Source organism: Neovison vison, chromosome 3, assembly GCF_020171115.1.
Source record: "Neovison vison isolate M4711 chromosome 3, ASM_NN_V1, whole genome shotgun sequence".
Classification (NCBI taxonomy): Eukaryota; Metazoa; Chordata; class Mammalia; order Carnivora; family Mustelidae; genus Neogale; species Neogale vison.
The window spans coordinates 233,856,051-233,878,817 of NC_058093.1; the positions used below are offsets into that span (position 1 = coordinate 233,856,051).

The window sequence follows — 22,767 nt, forward strand, 5'->3', positions numbered from 1 at the left end:
CTTAACCCATTGAGCCACCCAGGCACCCCGAGAAGCCTGGATCCAATATTTATATTCATCACCTAACAAATCCTGGAAGTTGCCTTTTAAAAGAACTTCAAGCAAATCTCTGATATGAGTTGACATGTTTGTCCGTTAGAGCTCTGGTATCACACAGATCTGAGTTATAAGGGCCCGTCCGCCACTTCTGGACTGCATGGCTACAGGGTGCAAAGAAAGAATATGCGTGAAGCTTGTAACTGGGGGCCTGGCACACAGTACAGCTCGTCCAGGGTCGCGGTTGAGAATAAGTTCTTTGGGGATTCCTGCTCTAGGTCTGCCACTTCCTCACAGCCTTGAGCAAGCTAATCCCCTGCTCTCGAACTCCTGTGCCAAGGAGGGACAAGAACAGGACCTGCCTCGTGGGCTTACTGAGACAACTAACAGACTTCAAACATGTGCAGGACTTAGAACAGAATATGGCACACAGTACGTGCCTTCCCGTAACATCCCATCATCCTCACAGTAGATCTTCCCTGCTTAATTGAATCGATCTCCTAGGCATTCACTCAATGAACACACAACCCACTGGGTGCTCAATACATACTAGGCCCCGCCTTAGCACTACAGATACGTCATGAACAAGGCTGATGGGCTTGCTGCCCCCATAGACAGTTCAAGGTCTGAATGGTAGAATCAAAGCACTTTATAGAGGCTAGAGGTATTTGAGAGCTAGTCTATTATATGGTTTTCACCCTGTGTTCCTGGGAGCCACAAGGTTCCTCAGAAGGGGAAAAAAAAAAAAAAAAAAAACCAGAAAAAACAAACAAAACAAAACAAAAGATTCATCAGAAGGACCAAAAAGAGAGCCGCAGAGGCTGGGCAGGTGGAGGGCTCTGGCCCCCACCCCTGCTCCAACCAGGGGCTTTGGATTCAATCCAAGTTACACACTGGGAGAGTTCTGCTTGAGATCACATTTGAAAAAACTTTGTAACTAAAACAAGTTTGAAAAACACCTTCACAAATGAGGAAATCCAGGCCCACACATAGAGGTGTGAAGTCCAAAGTCACAAGACTATTTCCTTCCAAATGTCTACCTCAAACACGTCTGTATCTGGAGACTTAATGAAATCAGTTACAGCAGGTATCACTGTCCCAACTGCCACCTGGGTGCCAGACGCTGCACAGAGCCTGTCACATGCATTCCCCCACTGGGACATCACGTCAGCCTCAGGGGCGGACACTTACCATCTGCTGGACAACTGGGGGGAATGAGGCACATGTCACAGGAGAAAACGATGGCAAAGCTGAATTTTGAACCAAGGCCAGCCAATCCCACAAGCTCTGGGAGACCGTAACAAGGCCAATGCCCCGGGCCTCCTTGGGGACTGTACTCACAGACCCAAAAATAAGGGGTGTTAGATCCATGTTCCTTTGCTGACATATCCACAGAAAGATCTTGACCACCTGATCACAGCCTGCAGAACCCCTGAGCTGGGGTCCAATAGAACTTAACACCCACACCTCAACCCCTGAAGCTACCCCAGGAGTGTTCCACCCCTACACAGGTATAGACATACACAGGCAAGAGGTTTCCATCTCCTACCAGAGACAGACAGTGTCTTGGGAGCTAGCCAACTCTCTGGACAAGAGACCAAGACCTCAAGGGAGGCCAGGAAAGCAGAGAAGTCATCACACCCATTGTCCGTGAACACAGTCATGCCATTTAAATGTGAAAAAGAGCTAACTGCAAAAACAGGGAATTTGGAAACCTCCCCCTTTTGTAATTACGAAAGGTTGGGCCACTACAGAGCTTCCTCATTTCATTCTTTTGGCAAATGTTCTTACTGGCAGTAAGATATCCTTGTAATACTAAGTGTATTCATTTCAAAAGGCTTAGAAATAAGACAACGTATTATAAACTAGCTTACTTTCCATCAAGAAATACTCTTACCTCTGCCTCTGTTCTTAAACCAGGAACCTAAACAAAAAGAAACAACAAATTTTGTTAAGTACAAAGAAAAGCATTTTTATTGCTTTTTCAGACTACGGGTTAAAGGGCATAATCACCTTATTAAAGACTTCATAAGGAGGAAAACGGAATTTCCTTAATCAAGACTTTTCATATCTATGTCATAATCAAAGAGGTAGCTTTATCTTCCTTCTATATTCATTTCCTTCATATTGGAAGCTTAATAGAATACAGCAGCCCCACAGAGCGGGTCTCAGGAAGTCTCCCTGCTTCAGCGTAATCATTCGGTACTTTCTACATGATCACCAGTGACACAGCGCTGTGGGGAAGATGTGGCTCCTAGTCTTCTGGTCACCCTGCTGTGCATGTCCACACCAAAAGGCCACCATTGCTGGCCCAGGAAATTTCCAATGCCTCCTAACTTCTCTTCCCACCTACAGCCCAAGCCCCTCAACAGTGAGCTCCTCCCTCCCCAACAGAGCCAAGGACTCCTTCTAAAGGACCACTCCCTTCATTTCCCATCCCCGCCACTTCTCATCACAAGACACCCTACAGGGTCAAAGGGAGGGGGCAGAGTAGACATGTTTGGGGAGGCCTGTGCTGAGAGAGTTGTGCCTGCACACCTGACAGGCTACAGCCAGGACCGCCAGGAGAAGGCATATAACTGGAAGAATTCACAGGCCTACGTAGCTGACTTGCGAGAAGAGGGGAAGACAGAATGGGAAAGGAGAAGAAAATCTTCAACTCAATTCTGAAGACTGCAGTCCAGATGAATATTGATGTCATGGACCACCCTACTCCCTTCCCGTTCCCTCCAAAATAAGGAAATCACATGGTGGAAATCCACAATAATCATATGATTTTTTTTTTCATCATTGAGCAAAATCTTCACCTCTTACAACCCTCCATGGCATGCCCCAAATAAGAGGCCCAGTGGCCTGTCCTATCCCACTAGGCTTTAGTCACTACAACCAGAAAGAAAGGGCCTCTATAGTGCCTTGACCTCCCATGACCTCTTCTTTGCCAGCAATCCTATTTCCTGCCTGTTCTTTCCTGCTGATTTTAGCTGACAACAGAAAGTGGATTATCTTTTCTAGCCTCTCAGGTATCTTCTTGGTGCTAATGTGATCATTTCTGTCACAGACATTAAGATGTTTTTATAATTTCTGAAGTTTTGTGTTATTAAATAAAGTCTTTTTTTTTAATTTAGAAGAAAGAATTATTGGTTACCATCAAAATGATTGAAAGCCAAAAATAAAACAATGAACAAAAGCAAAATATGAACTATATAAAAATAAAAACCATTTAAGTGATTATTTCAGCATCTTTGGTATCAGCATACCAAAGAACTAGAGAAGAAAAATTTAAACTTGAGTTGTCAATCATGTACTGCAATTATTCTATACTTGTCATACTTCAAAAGGGTGAAAAGAACAGAAAACAAATCTGACGAGTAAGTTTCACTTCAAAATAATTCTTACCCTCAGAATTTTAGGACTGCTGTAATAAGCCATGCCCAGGGCTTCAATTTCTTCACACTGTTCCAAATTTATTCTTCTGGTGCACTTAACAGCTTGGTTCACCAGAAATGCTAGAAATCATAACATTCCCAAGGGAAAAAAAAAAATGAGAGAATAAATTTTTCAACTGTTCAATGGTAACTAAACAATTGTAGTCTAAGTAAAACCATAAAATAAGTTATAATAGAGATATACAACATGCTTAAAAGGGCTTAAAAATTATGTTTTTAAAGGTGCCTGGGTGGCTCAGTCATTGAGGATCTGCCTTCGGTTCAGGTCATGATCCCAGGATTCTGGGATTGAGCCCTGGAATGGGCTCCCTGCTCACTGGGAGACCTGCTTCTCCATCTCCCACTTCCCCTAGTGTGTTCCCTCTCTTGCTGTCTCTCTCTCTCTGTCAAATAAATAAATAAATAAATTCCTTTTTAAAGGTAATGCTCTCACACGATTCAGAATTCAAAGGGCACAAAAAGATACTGAGAGACTGTCCCTCTAATGCTTGTCCCCTCCCACCCACCCCCCAGCCACCACCAGAGACAACTGCTTGTCCCCAGAGACAATCAGCATCAAGTTTATTGTGAATCTTTCTGGAAATATTCTATGCAAATAGAAGTGTGTGTGTATACATATATTTTTAGTATTTCTTTCCCCTTTTGGTAAAAAACAAATGCTATATATTCTACCCTTTGCTTTTTTTACTGAACAATGTATCCTGGAGTTCAGGCTATCTTAGAACATGAAGAGCTTCCTCCTCCTCTTTTTTTTTTTTTTTTTTTTTTTTTTTAGGGATAATTAGTATTCTATTATAGATATGTCATAATTTATTCACCAAGTTCCACATTAACAGACACTTAAGTTGTCTCTAGCTTTGCCATCACAAACAATGCTGCAATGTACTATTTTGTAAGCGGGCCAGATTCTGTAGGACCAACTCCTAGAAGCAGAACAATGGGTCAAAGGGCATATTCATTTGCAATTTTGACACATATTGCTAAATTGCTCTTCACAGAGATTGTAACAATTTGCAGTCCTGCCAGCAGTGTAGATAAGTGCCTACTTCTCCAGAGCCTTAAGTTTCTTAAGCTTTGCCAGGCCATTACATGGAAATGGTACCTCAGTTTGGTTTTAAATTGCACTGTTCCTATTGTGAGCAAGGTTGAGTGTCTTTTCAACAGAATCCATTTCTGTTCCTCTACAAAAAGATGTTTCATTAGGGCCACATGCCACCATACGCTACTTAGCTAGCTTCTTTGCAGTGGTGCTGCCTTAAGGATTGGAGAGCCACACCTGCTGCCTCCCGCTGCCAAGACGGTCACTCCACAGACTCTATGAGGCTCCTGAAAGGAGAAGCATGTCCTGTGGGAGGCGGCTGTGTGGGCTGTATCCCTGCTCCACCACTGCCTGAGTGAGCCTGAACAAGAGACTGAATGTTTCTCAGGTTCCTCGTCTAAAAAATGAATAGCCCGACCTTCAGGGATTACTGTGGCAATCAAATGGGAAAACACATGCAAGCACACAGTAAGTGCTTAATAAATACTAGTAACTGACAAACTTCAGCTCCAGTGGAGAAAGAACTCTCCAACAACTAGAAGGGTTAAACAACTGAGCAGGCTGGCTTCAGGAAGTGAATTCCCCACCACTACAAGTGCTCAAGCAGTGACTGTGTGTGGCAAAAAAGATATGGTTGGAAATCTGACCTGCATAACCTTTGAGGCCTCTTTCAACTCTAAGACTGTTCCAGTTCTGAAGCTTGTTTAATTATGACGACTATAAATTTAAGCTTAGAGCAAACATCTTAGAGAATGAAAAATACCCAGTGTCTTACCTGCAGGGTTATTATCAGTGCACAGAGATGACGTAAGGGGAGAGGGAAATCTCAAGAATGAATCTGAAGTCTGCAGAGGGGCCCCATACTGCAAAGAGACCAAGCAGTAGGCATTACGGCGCTATGAAAGCATTCATGCAACACACACCGGACACCTACCTTGTGCCAGGCTGCATCACGGGCACCAGAAACAAAGTCGTGAGCAAAAAACCAGATGTGGTCTTTGCCTACATGGAGCTTACACCCGGCTGCTCCACCCCTTTCTTTCAAGGATATGTGTTTCTGTGTATGTGCATGTTATTTTACTTGCAGGCTTTCTTTTTTTAAGATTTATTTTAGAAAGAGAGCGTGTGTGTGTGTGCACGCGTGTGTACATACGCACGTGCAAGGGTGCATACGCAAGCAGGGAGGGGGCAGGGTGAGATGGAATCTCAAGGAGACTCCCAGGCAGAGTGCAGAACCCTATGTCAGGCTCCATCTCACAACCCTGAGATAATGATCTGAGCTGAAATCAAGAGCCTGATGCTTAACCGACTGAGCCACCCAGGCGCCCCTGCAGGCATTTTTGTTACAGAATTCCTCTGGAAAGTTATATAAGAAATTGACATAGTGTCTGCCTGTGCAGACAGGAACTGGGTGGCCAGGAACAGGGGTGAGAGAGGTAGTTTTTAAATTTTATTTATTTACTTGACAGAGAGAGAGTGCACAAGCAGGGGGAGTTGCAGAGGGAGAGAGGGAGAAGCAGGTCTGCACTGAGCAGTGAGCCCAACACCGGGCTCGACACAAGGACCCTGCGATCATGACCTGAGCTGAAGCCAGATGCCCAACAGACTGAGCAGCCACCCAGGCGCCCCAAGGTAATTACTTTTTACTAGCAGTAATTCTTTAAATAATAGACATAGTACACATTAAAATCATTAACACTGATGGGCTTTCCTTCCCCAAACCAAACCACGTAAAACCTTTTCCCAATATTCAGAACAAAATTTACAGCTATTGTGCATACAACCAATTTTCTTGAATTTAAAAGTAACCAAATGCTTTGGCACCAACAAGGATATGGGGAAACAAATCCTCTCCTTCACTGGACCTGGAAGTTTAAACTCCTGTAATCTTTCTAGAAGGCAATCTGACATGGATATTTTAAATTTCCATTCATTTTGACTAAGTTGATCCAGTTATAGGAAGGTATCCTAAGGATTAAATCAAAGACATAAGTATCTATAAGAATGTTCATTCTGGATTATTTATAATAGAAAAACTGGAAACAAATGTCTGTTAATGGGTCAGTAATAAAAGCTGATACATACACAGAAGGGATACTTTTTATCATGAACACATGTAGCTTCAACAGTGGCTCTACCAAGTTACTTTCCTATATAGAAGTTTTTCTTATCAGTTAAATGGAATAATGACATATCCCTTTCAGGGTTGTGTGAATTAATATCTGGAAAGCTCTGCAAGAAATGTTAACTTTTACACTGATATGAGAAGATGCATAAGATTTATCACTGAATAAAAAAGCAAGCTTACAGGGTGCCTGTGTGGCTCAGTTGGTTAAGCAACTGCCTTCGGCTCAGGTCATAAATAAATAAAATCTTTTAAAAAAAGAAAGCATGCTTACAGAACAATGTAGATGACTATAAATCTTACTTCTCTACAATACTATACATATATTTTTATAGGTACATTTCAATCAGAATATAAACCAATCTGTAAACAGTGATTTGCAATGTGCATTTTAGTGGACACAGGGGCCTTTCCATCCCAGGTACCTCCATATTTTTAACTTTTAGAACTAGCACATGATGCTTCTGTATTTCTCTAAAGATGCTTCCAGGGCCGCCTGGGTGGCTCAGTGGGTTAAGCCTCTGCCTTCGGCTAGGGTCATGATCTCAGGGTCCTGGAATCGAACCCCACATCAGGCTCTCTGCTCAGCGGGGAGCCTGCTTCCCTCTCTCTCTCTCTGCCTGCCTCTCTGCCTACTTGTGATCTCTGTCAAATAAATAAACAAAATCTTCAAAAATAAATAAATAAAGATGCTTCCCAAAAATCTGAAACTTATTCAAAGTTAATATATACAGCATTTACAGGTTTACTAATGAATGTATAAAATAAATTTTTTTTAATATTTTATTTATTTCTTTGACAGACAGAGATCACAAGTAGGCGGAGAGGCAGGCAGAGAGGGAGGAGGAAGCAGGCTCCCTGCTGAGCAGAGAGCCGAATGCGGGGCTCGATCCCAGGACCCTGGGATCATGACCCGAGCTGAAAGCAGAGGCTTTAACCCACTGAGCCACCTAGGCGCCCCTTACTAATGAATGTATATAAAATAGCACATATCTTCCTTAAGTCTGCAAAACTAAGTAGAGCTTTGAGAAGAGGACCCAGGCACCCAACCAATCCACTCCGTGCCCCTAGCAATATGACTCAAGAACTCTGCTGCGTCTTTTAAGATGGAGAAGTGCAAAGATTTCTGCAGAGATAAATGCAGGCTTACTAATGAATAAATAACTTTAAACCCTATGTTAAAACTCAACTACTCATTTTTAATTTTTGTGATCTTTGATTTCTAGGCACGAACATTACGTCTTTACCTCTATAATGTGAATTCTGTCTTGAGGAAGCCAATTTTGCTAAGAACATACTGAAAAATTAACTAACAAGGATGGGATATTTGCAAGAAGATGAGTGGACTTAATTAAGTTCTTGGCTCACCTTATATTTAGCAGGAGCTAGAGTGTCCGACTGGGTTGAGAAAGAAATCTCTGATTCTGAACTGAAGGAAAAACCATCAGATGTTTTCATCAATTTATCAAAATTATTTTCATCAGGCACTTCTGGATTAATGAAGGATAACGCAGGTTTATCTGTTTTTAGAAAAAGTATTCTAAGTCAGCATACAATATGTACATGATATATATAACATAATATTTTGGAGACAGTTTGTTTTTTTTTTTTTAAAGATTTTATTTATTTATTTGACAGAGAGAGATCACAAGCAGGCAGAGAGGCAGGCAGAGAGAGAGGAGGAAGCAGGCTCCCTGCTGAGCAGAGAGCCCGACGTGGGCCTCGATCCCAGGACCCTGAGATCATGACCTGAGCCGAAGGCAGCGGCTTAACCCACTGAGCCACCCAGGCGCCCTTGGAGACAGTTTTTAGTCGCATTAGGTTGATGTGTAAAAAACAGCCTCTCTTTCCATATTTACTTTACCCAGAATTTCTCGAGTCTTATTAAATAAACAGGATCTTCAGACTCAGCCTGCTTCTCTAATCATGTGTAAGTAACAGTTTCTAAAGCCTGCAGGCAAACAGCACAACAGAAGCCAATAATAACCAATCTTTCTCCAGCCCATGGACTGAGGAGCCTGCTGCATTTACCTCTAAGGCAAAGTTCTCTGCAGATGGCCAACGGATTTTTTTCTACCCTCACACAGCTACCTCCAAACCAAAGCCCAAGAGAATAATGTGCTGTGTATAGGATATCTTGGGAGAAGGAGGAAATGGGCTGGTATGTTCACTTGCCTGGTGTTATGTCACAGAATCTGACAATGACTGAGCAGTCATTACTTTAGATTACAAATCCCACAACACTGGGTGGCTCTGGGTGGCACAGCCAGTTAAGTGTCCAACTCTTGATTTCATCTCGGGTCATAATCTCGGGATTGTGAGCTTGAGCTCCGTGTCCATCCTGGGGTGGAATCTGCTTAAGATTCTCTCTCTCTCTCCCCTTCTGACCCTCCCCCTGCTTCTCTTCCCTCTAAAAAAAAAAAAAAAAAAAAAAAGGGAAAAAAAATCACAGAGCATTTGCCTAGTTTTAAACTGCAAGGGAACAAATTCAAAATATAAAGAGGACTATGGACTCTGAAAAACAATCTGAGGGGTTTGAAGTGGCTGGGGGGGTGGGAGGTTGGGGTACCAGGTGGTGGGTATTAGAGAGGGCACGGATTGCATGGAGCACTGGGTGTGGTGAAAAAATAATGAGTACTGTTTTTCTGAAAATAAATAAATTAATTTAATAAAAAAAATAAAGATGTTCTGAAAAGATGATGAAGCTTAATTGATAAAACCGTAAATACATCTCTGATCTTAGATATCTTGTTAAGGGGGCGCCTGGGTGGCTCAGTGGGTTGAGCCGCTGCCTTTGGCTCAGGTCATGATCTCAGGGTCCTGGGATCGAGGCCCACATCGGGCTCTCTGCTCAGCAGGGAGCCTGCTTCTCCTCTCCCTCTGCCTGCCTCTCTGCCTACTTGTGATCTCGCTCTGTCAAATAGATATCTTGTTAACATTTTAAACTTACATGTACTTTGGATCTAAACACCTATTTGAGCTAAATGCTCAGATAAAAATAAAGATCCTGTTTTCATGCAAATATTCTTAGTAAAAATAAAAGAGAAAAAAGGAAATTGAAACCAAAGCTGAACCTGATTTTCAAACATTAAACCATGAGGAAATTAAAAAAAAACACACACACATAACCTAAATAAACCTAGATTCCTATACGTGTCTACATATTATAAACACCAGTGAAATAAAGACCACTACATAAGCACATTAGTTTTAAAGAAAATGCTCATGCCCAAAGGTCTATAAAGTTACTTGCAGCGGCACCTGGGTGGCTCAGTGGGTTAAAGCCTCTGCCTTCGGCTCAGGTCATGATCCCAGGGTTCTGGGATCGGGCCCCACATCGGACTCTCTGCTCAGGAGGGAGCCTGCTTCCCTTCCTCTCTGCCTGCCTCTCTGCCTATCTGTGATCTCTGCCAGTCAAGCAGGGAGCCTGCTTTCTCCTCTCTCTCTCTCTGCCTGCCTCTCTGCCTACTTGTAATCTCTGTCTGTCAAATAAAATAAATAAAATCTTTAAAAAAAAAAAAGTCACTTGCAGTGGCCTGTGAAACAGCCTCAGAAGATGCACCTTAGCCAAACCATAAAATTATTGCTTTAAATCTAACTGAGACATATTTCCATAAAAGCACTTTTAAGATTTTATTTATTTATTTGACAGAGAGATAGAGAGTGAACACAACTAGGCAGAGAGGCAGGCAAAGAGAGAGAGAGAGAAGCAGGCTTCCTGCTGAGCAGAGAGCCCAACTTGGGGCTCGATCCCAGGACCCTGGGATCATGACCTGAGCAAAAGGCAGATGCTTAACCAACTGAGCCACCCAGGTGCCCCTCCATAAAACAACTTTTTAAAGAAAAAACTTCCAGGGCTTCTCAAAGCATGTCACCATCAAATACTTACAGTTTGTAATATGAACGCAGAAAATAGATGGATTAATCTGGTCAACAAGTCTAAATATCCTTTGAGGTGGATTTGCTGTAAAATTCAATGAATAGATGGCTGCTTTTTGACTACAAAACTGACTATCACCCCTGAAAATTAAAAAAATAATAATACAAAATGTTAAGGCATATGCACACAATCTTAGCTAGATTTTAAAACTGTCAGATGCCTGTACCGTACTGTGTTAACAACTCCACAGAAGATATTTATGAAAGCATGATGTTAGAACTGAATCCACTTTTATTTAGTTTTTTCAGGGTTAAAGGGTCTGGCATTTGAAATTTTTTCCTCTAACAGGGAAAATATTAAGACAGGTAGAATAACCTTAAAGGAAACCTTGTCAAGTATGGAATACAGATCAGGGTATAATTTTGATGTAAAGGAATCCTGTAAACTCTGACACAATCAATCACATAAAATTTTGCACAACTGCAGATTGTTTGTTAGTACCCAAAATGGATTCAAAATTCCTTGTCTTTAGAATAAAGTGATCTTTAAAGGACTGTGAAAATCAGAAAATGTGAAGTCATCTGGAAGTCTGGGGGCTTAGAAGTTAGGGTACAGTCAAGACTTCAACCAATCCCAGACTTGAGAAACTCTAATCAATTTCATACAGATATGGTGTGGAGATATAGATACAACAAAAAAGGATCCTAATTTACCCACTGCTTTAAAGCCTTTTCTCAATATGTATTGCCCCAATATTTCCCATGTCATTGATAAGTTTTTGCAATATTATATGAAATGGCTTCACTGTATACCAACTTACTAAGATACTCCAATTTTTTTTTAGCCAAATCTCTGCTGTCGATTTGGGCTACTTATAGTTTCCCAGATTAATATAATACTATAACATCATCCTTGCACATATATCTTTATGAATGTCTCCAGCTATTTTCTTGGGCTAGGCTCCCTGAAGTAGAATTGCCGGGTCAGAAGCTAGGTGTATTCTTCATGGCTTCTGAGACATACAGCCAGATCTCCCTCCAGAAAGGGAAGATGCTCGCTCACCAATACCACAGTTAGAGTGCGTAGGTCCCTGTGCTCTTGCCAGTAATAGATACTATCCAGTTTCTCCCCCCTTCCAATTTCATGGGCAAAAATCTGTTACCTCATTTTAATTTGAATTTTCTCATTTACTAGGGAGCTTAAACATTTTTCCATATGGTTATTGCTCAAGTGGTATCTCTTCTTCAGTATGGTGCTTCTTCATATCTCTTGACCATGTTTTATTAAAATGTTTGTCTTCTCAAAAAAAAAAAGGAATATTTTCTCATTGGTCTGTGAGAATCCATATCTTTAAGAATCTCTTCTGAGTATCATGTGTTGTAAATATTCTTTCCCTGTTTGTGACCTTTCAATTTTACAGTGCTTTTTGTTATATAGAATCATTTTTTTTTTACAATTTTATTTATTTATTTGGTGGAGAGACAGCGAGAGAGGGAACACAAGCAGGGGGAGTGGGAGAAGGAGAAGCAGGCTTCCTGCTGAGGAGGGAGCCTAATGCGGGGCCACATCCCAGAACCCTGGGATCATGACCTGAGCGGAAGGCAGACTGAGCTGAGACTAACGACTGAGCTACCCAGGGGTTCCGAATCATTTTGGTGCATTATCCTTCCCCCATCTGACTGGAATTACAATTATAAATTAAGTTTTTATAAGTTAGTTTACATGTTTACATAATGATTCTTCCTATCCCAGTATATCAACTATTTCTCCATTTAGTCAAATGTTCTGTCACTATATTTCAAGTTTTCTTCACATAAATTCTGAGTACTTAAGTTTTTTCTTTTTTTTTTCTTTAATTTTATTTGTTTGTCAGCGAGAGAGCACAAGGCGGGGGGAGCAGCAGACAGAGGGAGAAGCAGGCTTCCCACTGAGCAAGAAGCCTAATGTGGGACTTGATCCCAGGACTCTGGGATCATGACCTGAGCTGAAGGCAGACACTTAACCAACTGAAAGCGTTAACTAGTCCAATAGCCTAGGTTAGAGCCTACTCCTCTGAGTTATCTCAGTGCCTGGGGCAGAACTGCCACCCACTCCTTTATCTCTCCACTCAGTGGGCTCCCGGAGGGCAAGGCCGCATCCAGCTCATCCTACATCCCTGGTGTTTGTGAAAGGTACGGCATGGTGTGAAAGGAGGCCAGATGTGAGAAGGCGGAGGGGAGGCGGGAGTCAGGGTAACCCCCAGGTTCTGGCTTAGGTATCTGTCTAAGAGAACAATGGTAGAGAAGTCAAGAGAATACTAGAGGGTGTGTTAGGGGTAGAGGGGAATAATTCATTCATTGATTCAACTCACTTCTCCCGAGGGCCAACTACGTGCTAGGCACTAGTGGCATAAGGGATAGTATTCTTGCTCTCAAGTGAAGTTTACATCTAGTGAGGAAAACAGATATTAATCCAGTAACCTTAACAATAAATTTACAAATCATTAGATGATAGGATTAGCTGTTAACTGTTTAGCAGATGTAAACAAACCTTTTATGAGTCAGAACCTAAATAATGAAGATAATCAATTAGTGGATTATCAATTTTTATTTCATTATTTCTACACTTCTTATTTAGGAGAAAGTCATAAGCAAAACTAACTCAAAAAAATTCTGAGGTCCTTTCCTGAGGGCACTATGGATTCAGCTCTAACTTCTATACCAGGGGTCCACAAACCATCCCTAATGTTATAAATGATGTTTTACTGAAACATCGTCATGCCCATTCATTTACATGGCGGCTTTTGCCCATCAGTGGTAGAGGTGAGGAAGTTGCAACAGAGACCACTGGCCTCTGAAGCTTAAAATATTTACAATGTGCCCTTTTACAGAAAAAGCTTGTTAACCCACATACTAAATAGTCTATATCTAAAATTCAGTATTGCCTAATGAAAGAAAAAATGTCATCTAAATTAATAGAGCCAAAATCTCACTCTCAGGCTTTTGATACTTACAAAGGCAGAAAAGCAGAATGATTTCTAACAAAGTCTGAACCATGCTGCAGTCCAGATACCCAGAAAAATAAACTGACTACAACAACATACCATTCTCCAAACATTTTTAGAACATTAGAAGCAGATTCAGTTTCCCAATGGTCAGTAATATAATTTCTCATGAGGGGCACCTACCTGGGTGGCTTAGTTGGTTAAGTGTCTAATGACTCTTGATTTAGGCTCAGGTCATGATCTCATGGGTTGTGAGATGGAGCCACAGGGCTGCCATGGAATCTGCTTGAGATTCTTTCTCCCTCTGCCTCTGCTCCCCCTTGTGCCATGTGTGTACTCTCTCTCAAACTGATTAAAATCTTATATTTGGGGGCGTCTGGGTGGCTCAGTGGGTTAAAGCCTCTGCGTTCGGCTCAGGGCCTGATCCCAGGGTCCTGGAATCGAGCCACGCATCGGGCTCTCTGCTCAGCAGGGAGCCTGCTTCCCTTCCTCTCTCTGCCTGCCTCTCTGCCTATCTGTGATCTCTGCCAGTCAAATAAATAAATAAAATATTTTTTTAAAAAAATCTTGTTTTTTGGGGGGCGCCTGAGTAGCTCAGTGGATTAAGCCTCTGCCTTCGGCTCAGGTCATGATATCAGGGTCCTGGGATCGAGCCCCGCATCAGGCTCTGAGCAGAGAGCCTGCTTCCCTGCTCTCTCTCTCTGCCTGCCTCTCTGCTACTTGTGAGCTCTGTCAAATAAATAAAGTGTTTAATTTTAAAAAAATCTTATATTTTTTAATTTTATTTTTTTAAGATTTTATTTATTTATTTGACAGAGAGACAGCGAGAGAGGGAACACAAGCAAGGGGAGTGGGAGAAGCAGGCTCCCCATTGAGCAGGTAGCCTGATGTGGTGCTCGATCCCAGGACCTTGGGATCATGACCTGAGCTGAAGACAGATGCCTAATGACTGAGCCATCCAGGCGCCCAATTAAAATCTTTTTTTAAAAAAGACAGTTTTTCATGGGAAAAACACATTGTATTTCCGAAAACATTAAATCTATCAAGTATCAACTGCTACAGACTAAATTTAACTATCTCTGAATAATAATTGGTCCCATCCTGAATAAATTAACCTCTTTTAAGTGCTGTATTTTTCAAAGACCTTTGAAGTCTGAATTACAAGAAACAAATCATTCAGAAGAGATTGTTTCTTTACCTTGTAATCGACTGGGAATATCATTTTCCATTGTTCTCCTATACAATGTGAATTGTGAGAATTCCTGGTAGATTTACGTATCAGAAAAGTAAACAAAGCGTTCCCATCTAATTTTTTGTTACAAGTACTATGTCCACAACAAAAGCTGTAAATTCAACTGCACTTTCCACCCTAGGCCACTTACGTGAGACAAATTCACTTATACAAAGCTGTACGTGTTATCTGTTTACAAATCAGAGTGAAATGTAATTCAATCTCTGAATACAAAGATTTCCTTATACTCTTAACGAAGTAGGCTCTGTCTTTTGCCTGCCCTATCATCCCGCAGGATGCAAATAAGGGAGAGATACTCTTCTGCAGAATGGTCTGGAGAGCATGGCTTCCTAATGATGCAAAATTCAAGAAACCCAAATTTGGGTGTTTCCACCTAGAAGATTTTTCACTTTCTGTCCCCAGATTTTATAATCTTGGACCAATGTCATCAAAACTGCATGGGAAACCAACTTACATGACAACTGGAACTGAACAGGCAGAAAAGACACTGACATCTGTGGAGCTGCAATCAGGATCACAGCAGCAGTTGACGTCACACTGAGCGGGAGTCAGGTCACAGACACACAGAGCAGCAACTACAGAAACAAAAGAGGTGGGCCCCAGAACTTCACCACCAGCAGGGAGTGACTGGCCCCTGCCACTGCGAAGTGTTGAAAGTCCATTTCATACAAAAGGTCCGTTATATTTTTCGTATTGTACTTTGGGGGCGATCTGTGAATTGAAAATTAGTCAGTTTGAATGCTTCTCAATCTGAGGTTTCCCCCAAGTAGCTAGCTAATCATCTGACTCACTTGGAAAATGCTGTTTGTGCTCCACCTACAAAGACTCTGATTTGGTAAGCTGACTATGAAACCCAGGCATTTGTGTTTTTCAAAAATTATCCAGGTAATGCTGATAATTAAAACAGGTTTAAGAACTAGCATGCTATATCACTTCTCTGCCCTTCAGAACCACCAGCTGGTCAGCTAGGAAACCCAGACATGTTTTTCAAAAACTTTCCAGATGATGCAGATAATTTACGAACCAGCATGCTAAATCACTTGCCAGACCATAGGTACCACTGGTGTAATAGTACAGATCCCCCTGCCCCTTCTCTGGAGATTCTGATTCAGAGGAGGAGCCCAAAGAAGGCCACCAGGAATCAGGGTTCTCAAATTTCTATCTCTCCAGACGTCACCTGCGTCTTTGAAGCTGAGCCTGCATTCACAAACTATTGATCAAGAATCAAGCTGATTCGGGTGCTTTGTACTTGGGGTTCTGGAAATATCTTTGGTAATTTGTTTTTAAGATTTTATTTGAGAGAGAGAGAACATAAGCGAGGTGAGGGGCAGAGGGAGAAGCAGACTCCCCGTTAAGCAGGGAGCCGGATGTGAGGCTTGATCCTGGGACTCCAGGACCATGACCTGAGCCAAAGGCACACACTTAAACAACTGAGCCACCGAGGTGCTCCTGTCTTTGGTAATTTAAACAGTAAAGCATGACAGGGATAGAAATCTCCCCACTTCATAACATTTTTCTTTTTTGAGAGAGCACATGAGAAGGAGTGGGGAGAAAGGGACTCAGGGTGAGAGAGAATCCACACCCACTGAGGAGCCCCCATGAAAGGCTCAATCTCACAACCCCGAGATCATGACCTGACCCCAAACCTAGACCTAGAAGCTTAACAGACTAAGCCACCCAGGCACCCCCACAACATTTTTAATAATAATGACTCTCTGGATTTTTAATTCCCTATTTTAGGGCGCCTGGGTGGCTCAGTGGGTTAAGCTGCTGCCTTCTGCTCAGGTCATGATCTCAGGGTCCTGGGATCGAGGCCCGCATTGGGCTCTCTGCTCAGCAGGGAGCCTGCTTCCTCCTCTCTCTCTGCCTGCCTCTCTGCCTACTTGTGATCTCTCTCTGTCAAACAAATAAATAAAATCTTTAAAAATAAAAAAAAAAATTTTTTTTAATTCCCTATTTTATTCTGTCAAACAGGGAAGAAAAACACCTGTTTAAAGATGGCAGAGCATAAGAATGAAAAACACTGAATTCATGGTAGTAATTATTGCTGGGAAGGGGAGAATAAGATAGCGCTTGTCTTACCTGTAGTATTTCATTTTTTCAAAAAAATCTCATTCAAAACAAAGAAGGATCTCAAGGAAATGGCGGTAGAGTCCACACAACATTTTGACTTGCATGTATGAACTATTTCACAACAAAAATGAGCTTTAGAGAAATATAGCTCAAAAAGGGTAAAATAACATACACTGGAAAGAAGTGTATGACTAAGAAGAGGAAGGTTTTGCCAATAAATACACAATCCTTTCTTTTTTTTTTTTAAAGATTTTATTTATTTATTTGACAGACAGAGATCACAAGTAGGCAGAGAGGCAGGCAGAGAGAGAGGAGGAAGCAGGCTCCCTGCTGAGCAGAGAGCCCGATGTGGGGCTCGATCCCAGGACCCTGGGATCATGACCTGAGCTGAAAGCAGAGGCTTTAACCCACTGAGCCACCCAGGCACCCCTACACAATCCTTTCTTAATCTGAGACACAGAAATCTTCTCCTGTAAGTTTATATACTACCCCCTCCAGCCAAGCACTCTTCCATGTGCTTAGTAAAATGAAAATGCAATTCATGCATGCTAATATAAAATATAGTGTTTAGGCTCCCTGCCTTATGTGTTTAAAATTACAATCTTGATTTTCCAGAACTCAAAGCGCTTTTAAGTAGCTCTAAGACTAGTAAGGACAGAGCAATAGTGTTTAATAACTCCACTGGGAGGGGGGAAGGTCTCCATCCAGGATGTGAGTGTCCTTAATCAGTAACAAGTATCAGCTGAGCATTCCCAAGGTCTGAGTAGCTCTCAGCTGCTCTTCTACACCTCTTAACATCGACATGCCTGGCTCTAGAGCAAGATACTAAGGAACAGAGCTCAGATCAAGATGAAAGTTATCACTTTTCTCTTCCACCTGTAATCTACCCCACACATGGTGCCCAGTTTTCACTCACAGTCAGCCCCTGCTCCTGTCAGTGATGTTACCTAAATATACCTGAAAAATGGGGATGACATACATCACAGGGGATTAAATGAGATACATTACAGACAAAAGGCTTAGCACAGGGCCTGCTACACCGTAAGCAGTGAATAAATGCCAGCTGTCATCTATTATTACTTTCCAGGTCTAAAGCTGGGCCCTTTAAGAAGACAGAAGTGCAAATTCATCCCCCCCATGCTGGAAAATAGCCCTGAATACATGCCCTAATAATGATGGTTCAAGAATAGCTTCATTCTGGGGAGAAATCACATAAACAGATGGAATACTTAGATGGATAAAAGAAAACCCAGTCCAAAAACCGTAGAGAATTTTGGATATTGAACACTATGCTGCAGTCTGTCCCCATCTATCACTTATTTACCTTCCCTACTAATTTGGTAAATCAACAGTTTTGATATAAAAGCTTTATTTTTAAAAAAAGCTTTAGGGGCACCTGGGTGGCTCAGTGGGTTAAAGCCTCTGCCTTGCACTCGGATCATGATCTTAGGGTCCTGGAATCAAGCCCCGAATTGGGCTCTCTGCAGCAGGGGCCTGCTTCCCTCTCTCTCTGCCTGCCTCTCTGCCTACTTGTGATCTCTCTCTCTGTCAAATAAATAAATAAAATCTTAAAAAAAAAAAAAAAGATTTAAAAAAATAATAAAAATTAAAAATTAAAAAAAGCTTTAGGGGTGCCTGGGTGGCTCAGTGGGTTAAAGTCTCTGCCTTCGGCTCAGGTTCATGATCCCAGGGTCCTGGGATTAAGCCCCACATCGGGCTCTCTGTTCAGCAGGGAGCCTGCTCCCCCCTCTGCCTCTCCGCCCCTCTGCCTCTCCGCCTCTCTTCCCTCTCGGGATCTCTGTCAAATAAATAAATAAAATCTTTTTTAAAAAAATAATAAATAAATAAAATTTTAAAAGCTTTAGTATATACTGAAACAAAAAATGTATTTTCTGTACTTTTCCTTACTCATTTTTTAAAAAGATTTTATTTATTTATTTGACAGAGATCACAAGTAGGCAGAGAAGTTGGCAGAGAGAGAGGAGAAAGCAGGCTTCCTGCTGAGCAGAGTCTGATGCGGGGCTTGATCCCAGAACTCTGCGATCATGACCTGAGCCAAAGGCAGAGGCTTTAACTCACTGAGCCAACCAGGCATCCCTCCTTACTCATTTATACTTTTATTTATACATATATACTTATTCCTTACTAACTTACAAAGGAGGACTTTTGGAGAAATGATGATTCAAGAACTAAAGTCCGAGAGTACAAGGAATCACCCAAGGATGAGTTTTCCATGTACTAATACTGAGCCTTACTTAAGATCTTTCTCTCATATGAAGGGAGGGAAAAAAAAAAAAGAAAATATATATATATATACTGCACACATACTGGAGTTACAGAGGACTTAAAGGGTTTTTGTGGGTTGTTTTTTTTTTTTTTTTTTGAGATCATAAACCCCTTTGAGAAACTTGCTCACTGCTAAGAACCCTCACCCAGAAAAATGCATATTCACAAAACTCTGCACTCCGAAAATCTCAGGGTCACAGCCATCCCCTTAAGTCACCCACATCAAATCAGATTATAAAATATTCACTAATGTCTAGCTCCAGAATTAGATCACTTTCTGAGAAATATGTTAATTATCCTTAATGATGAATCCTAAGTAGTGGACATAACCCCTCACCCCCTAGCTTCCCACCTCTAACTCAACCACAGGAGGAATTCCGGGGTTTCGTATTTCAAGTCCTCAGACAGGGGCGTAGTCACATTTAGTAAACTAGACTTCTGGCGTTTCTTTTTGATAAATGAAAAGTTCAACACATCCTATGCATTCAGTTTCCACAACTGCCCAGAAACTTCGGATTTACGTAATTTCATCTCTGCTGCTAAGGTGCAACGACTCGTTCCTTATTACCTTTAGCGTTGATGTTGTCCAGGACAACTGCAAGTAATTTCAAAGAGTTTAGACTGTCCCACTTACGCTCCCAAGTCTCGGTTTTCTCTTCCGAGGAGGACAGTGAGGTCTACCCTACGGGTTCCTGAGACAATTAACGCCTATGAAATACTCGGCAATGCCTGTACACAGTAAGTGTTCAATAAACGTTCACTATCATTAGGACAGCCTCATCCGGGCTACCCGCTCCAGGTTGGATCACTCTAGATCCCTAGGAACTACCACTTCGTACCCACCGTCCGTGACCGGGGTGGGCCTGGGGCCAGAGGTGGGGACGGGGGCCTTGGGAGTTCCAAAGGGCCTCGGAGACAAGGCGGGTCGGGGAGTCGTCCGGGCTGCCTCCGTAGAGTTGAGGCTCTCCGTCGGCACAGGCGGAGTAGCCCTGGTCTGGGCGCTCACCGAGGCCCAGCAATCCAGAAGCAGAAGCAGGAGCGGCTGAACGCCCTGCGGCCCCATGGCCAGGCTGAACGCCGCGCGAGCCGCGGCGGGGACCGCGCGTTGCCTGGCAACCGTGGCTGCTCGGCGCGGGGCATTACGGGAAGGGTCCCGCGAGGCCGCGCGAGACCGCAGGGGCGGAGGGCGGGGCCTGGACAAGGCCTGCCACGGAGGGGCGGGGGCGGAGACGGAAAGAGGGCGGGACCAGGGAAACGCACGGACGTGGGGTTGTGTGAGGCTAGTGGGGGCACAGGACTTGAGAATGCCCGCGGTGGTTTCCAAGCGGACAGCGGCTCTTGTTTAAAAAAATGCATATTTCCAAGGTTTGACCCTGGATTCAGACTCAGTAAGTCTACAGCAGTGTCCAGGAATCAGTATTTTAACCAGTGAGGGGACGGAAATTTGGGATCCTATCTCCAAAGCTACTAAATAACGAAGGAGCACAGTGATCACTTCATCGTCCTTGAATTTTCTCTGTCACACACCGTGACAACATTAGCTTCGTGTTTTTTTGTGTTAGATGGCCGGATCTAAGGAGGTCGCCAAGTAACTTCACCCTGTTGTAATAAGGGGGGGCAAATGAGCACTTAACTTTTTACAAACAAAAAAAACTGACAAAAATTAAGTAGAATGATGTGTGTGTTTTAAACGAAACAAGCAAAAACAAATTGAAAAAACTCTGCAAAATGACATGGAGATCACAAGACTTACTTCCAATCAACTGGCTTATTTATGAAGATACTTATATCTTTATATATAGATAGATAGATAGATAGATAAAGATATTTATAAATTACTCCCCTCCAATCAACTGGCTTATTTATAAAGATACCCCAGCCCAGGGATGTTGGCTATATGGTTGATACTTAATTTTCTTACCATTCAGAAGTAAATGTCAAATTAAAATGTCATGGTATTTACTCAAACACATTTACCAATTCAGGGAAAAAATGCCCAAACTGTACATATACGCAGTTTATTAAGTTTATATAACAAAGCTAATCATCAAAGAGGCGCCTTGAGCACCTTTCTCTGGCATACCACAGAAAGTGTAGAAAAATAAAATTGGATCAAAGGTGTACTACAGATATTTCCTTTTTTTTCCCCCTACAAAGGATTGCTTTAATATCTGACTGAAATTCTGGGCCATTTTTAACAACTGATGTAATGCTTTTCTTAAACAACAACAACAACAACAACAACAACAACAAAATAAAACTGTATTTTCCCAACCTTTATTTCATAACTTCTAAACCCAGGACTTGTTTCTGTGTTTTTGTTTTTGTTTTTTTTTAACTTCTCTTTACTCTTTACCTCCAGGTACTACTTTCTTTTCTATTCCTTAATATCTGTGAATCACTTTGTCTTGTTTTCTGTTTTAAAGTTGTAGGTTGCTAGGGGCGCCTGGGTGGCTCAGTGGGTTAAGCCGCTGCCTTTGGCTCAGGTCATGATCTCAGGGTCCTGGGATCGAGTCCCACATCGGGCTCTCTGCTCAGCAGGGAGCCTGCTTCCTCCTCTCTCTCTCTGCCTGCCTCTCTGCCTACTTGTGGTCTCTCTCTCTCTCTGTCAAATAAATTAAAAAAAAAAAAACTTTAAAGTTGTAGGTTGCTAGATTAAACTTTGATGAAGAGTCCTTTGGCCATAACATTTTCATTTTATGGTTGGGGAAATCATCTCAAAACCCCTTTTTGTCCAATCTCAAATACATGGTAGGTTGCCCAAAGGTAATTTTTTGACATCTTGCAAGGTTGAAATGAGGGCTACATCAGCTCAGATCCATTTTGCAAATCTTGGGAACACTGAGACTTTTCCTTTCACAGGTGACCCATTTCTGCCAGGCTTTTTTCATCTTTCAACCCAGAGGATCCTTCCTCCCTTCTTTTTCTCCTGCCCTTGGCAAGTTCCCTCATGAGGATGGAAGGGCACAAGGAAGACCAAGATCAGTTTCTGTATTTTATCCAAAACTGCATCATTTGGGTTGTGCATAAATGTTTGTGATTTAAAATGTCCATCTGTTTCTCTAGGATTATTGGCGTTCTCAATTCCTTACAGTTTGTGCCAACATTGGGAGGAATCGAGACAATTCAGCTTTTCAGAATTTTGCATTTGGAAGCTGCCTTATATGAGGAGCCTGAAAAACCAAAGACAGGAGTGATAGGTAGAAAAACAGCAAGGCTGACTTTTTAACACAGCATTAACCATTCTGACTTGATCTTTGGCATGGTTTGGGGTGAACTGGTTTCTAACCTATCTAAAATTAGGTATCCAGTTTTTCCTATCTTTATTCGACTTAGCCAAATATTTTACAGATAGAGAGGCAGAACCACCAAGCTTTATAAAAGAATTGCTTAGCACTGCAAGAAGATCCTGTATGAGGACAAAGGATTGACTCTGCCCACTTTGGTTGAAGTGAGCAGTCCAGTAATTGATTTCTAAATCAACACCCAGAAGAAAAAAAATCCCCAGCTTCTCTCCTTCTCCCATTCTTCATGTGTCAAGTCAACCACCAGGCATCGTTCTTGTTCTGAAACATTATGGGGACAGGAGGACTATTTGAGCAGACTTCACATTCTTGGAAGTTCCCAAACTTACAAGTTTGACCTTT

General features: G+C 42.1%; 1 protein-coding gene across 2 annotated transcripts in view; it reads right to left on the reverse strand.

Annotated features, from left to right (window-relative positions):
• Positions 1-20,224, reverse strand: part of TCTN1 (tectonic family member 1) — a 33,352-nt gene extending 13,128 nt beyond the window's left edge. For both annotated transcript variants that reach the window (XM_044244281.1, XM_044244280.1), the window contains exons 1-7: positions 19,964-20,224; positions 15,216-15,336; positions 10,536-10,666; positions 8,015-8,166; positions 5,297-5,384; positions 3,433-3,542; positions 1,934-1,960 (exon numbers count right to left, since the gene is read on the reverse strand). In XM_044244281.1, coding sequence (XP_044100216.1) covers positions 1,934-1,960; positions 3,433-3,542; positions 5,297-5,384; positions 8,015-8,166; positions 10,536-10,666; positions 15,216-15,336; positions 19,964-20,183 — 849 coding nt within the window. In that variant the 5' untranslated portion in view covers positions 20,184-20,224. The remainder of the gene's footprint in view (positions 1-1,933; positions 1,961-3,432; positions 3,543-5,296; positions 5,385-8,014; positions 8,167-10,535; positions 10,667-15,215; positions 15,337-19,963) is intronic.
• Positions 20,225-22,767: the final 2,543 nt, after the last annotated feature.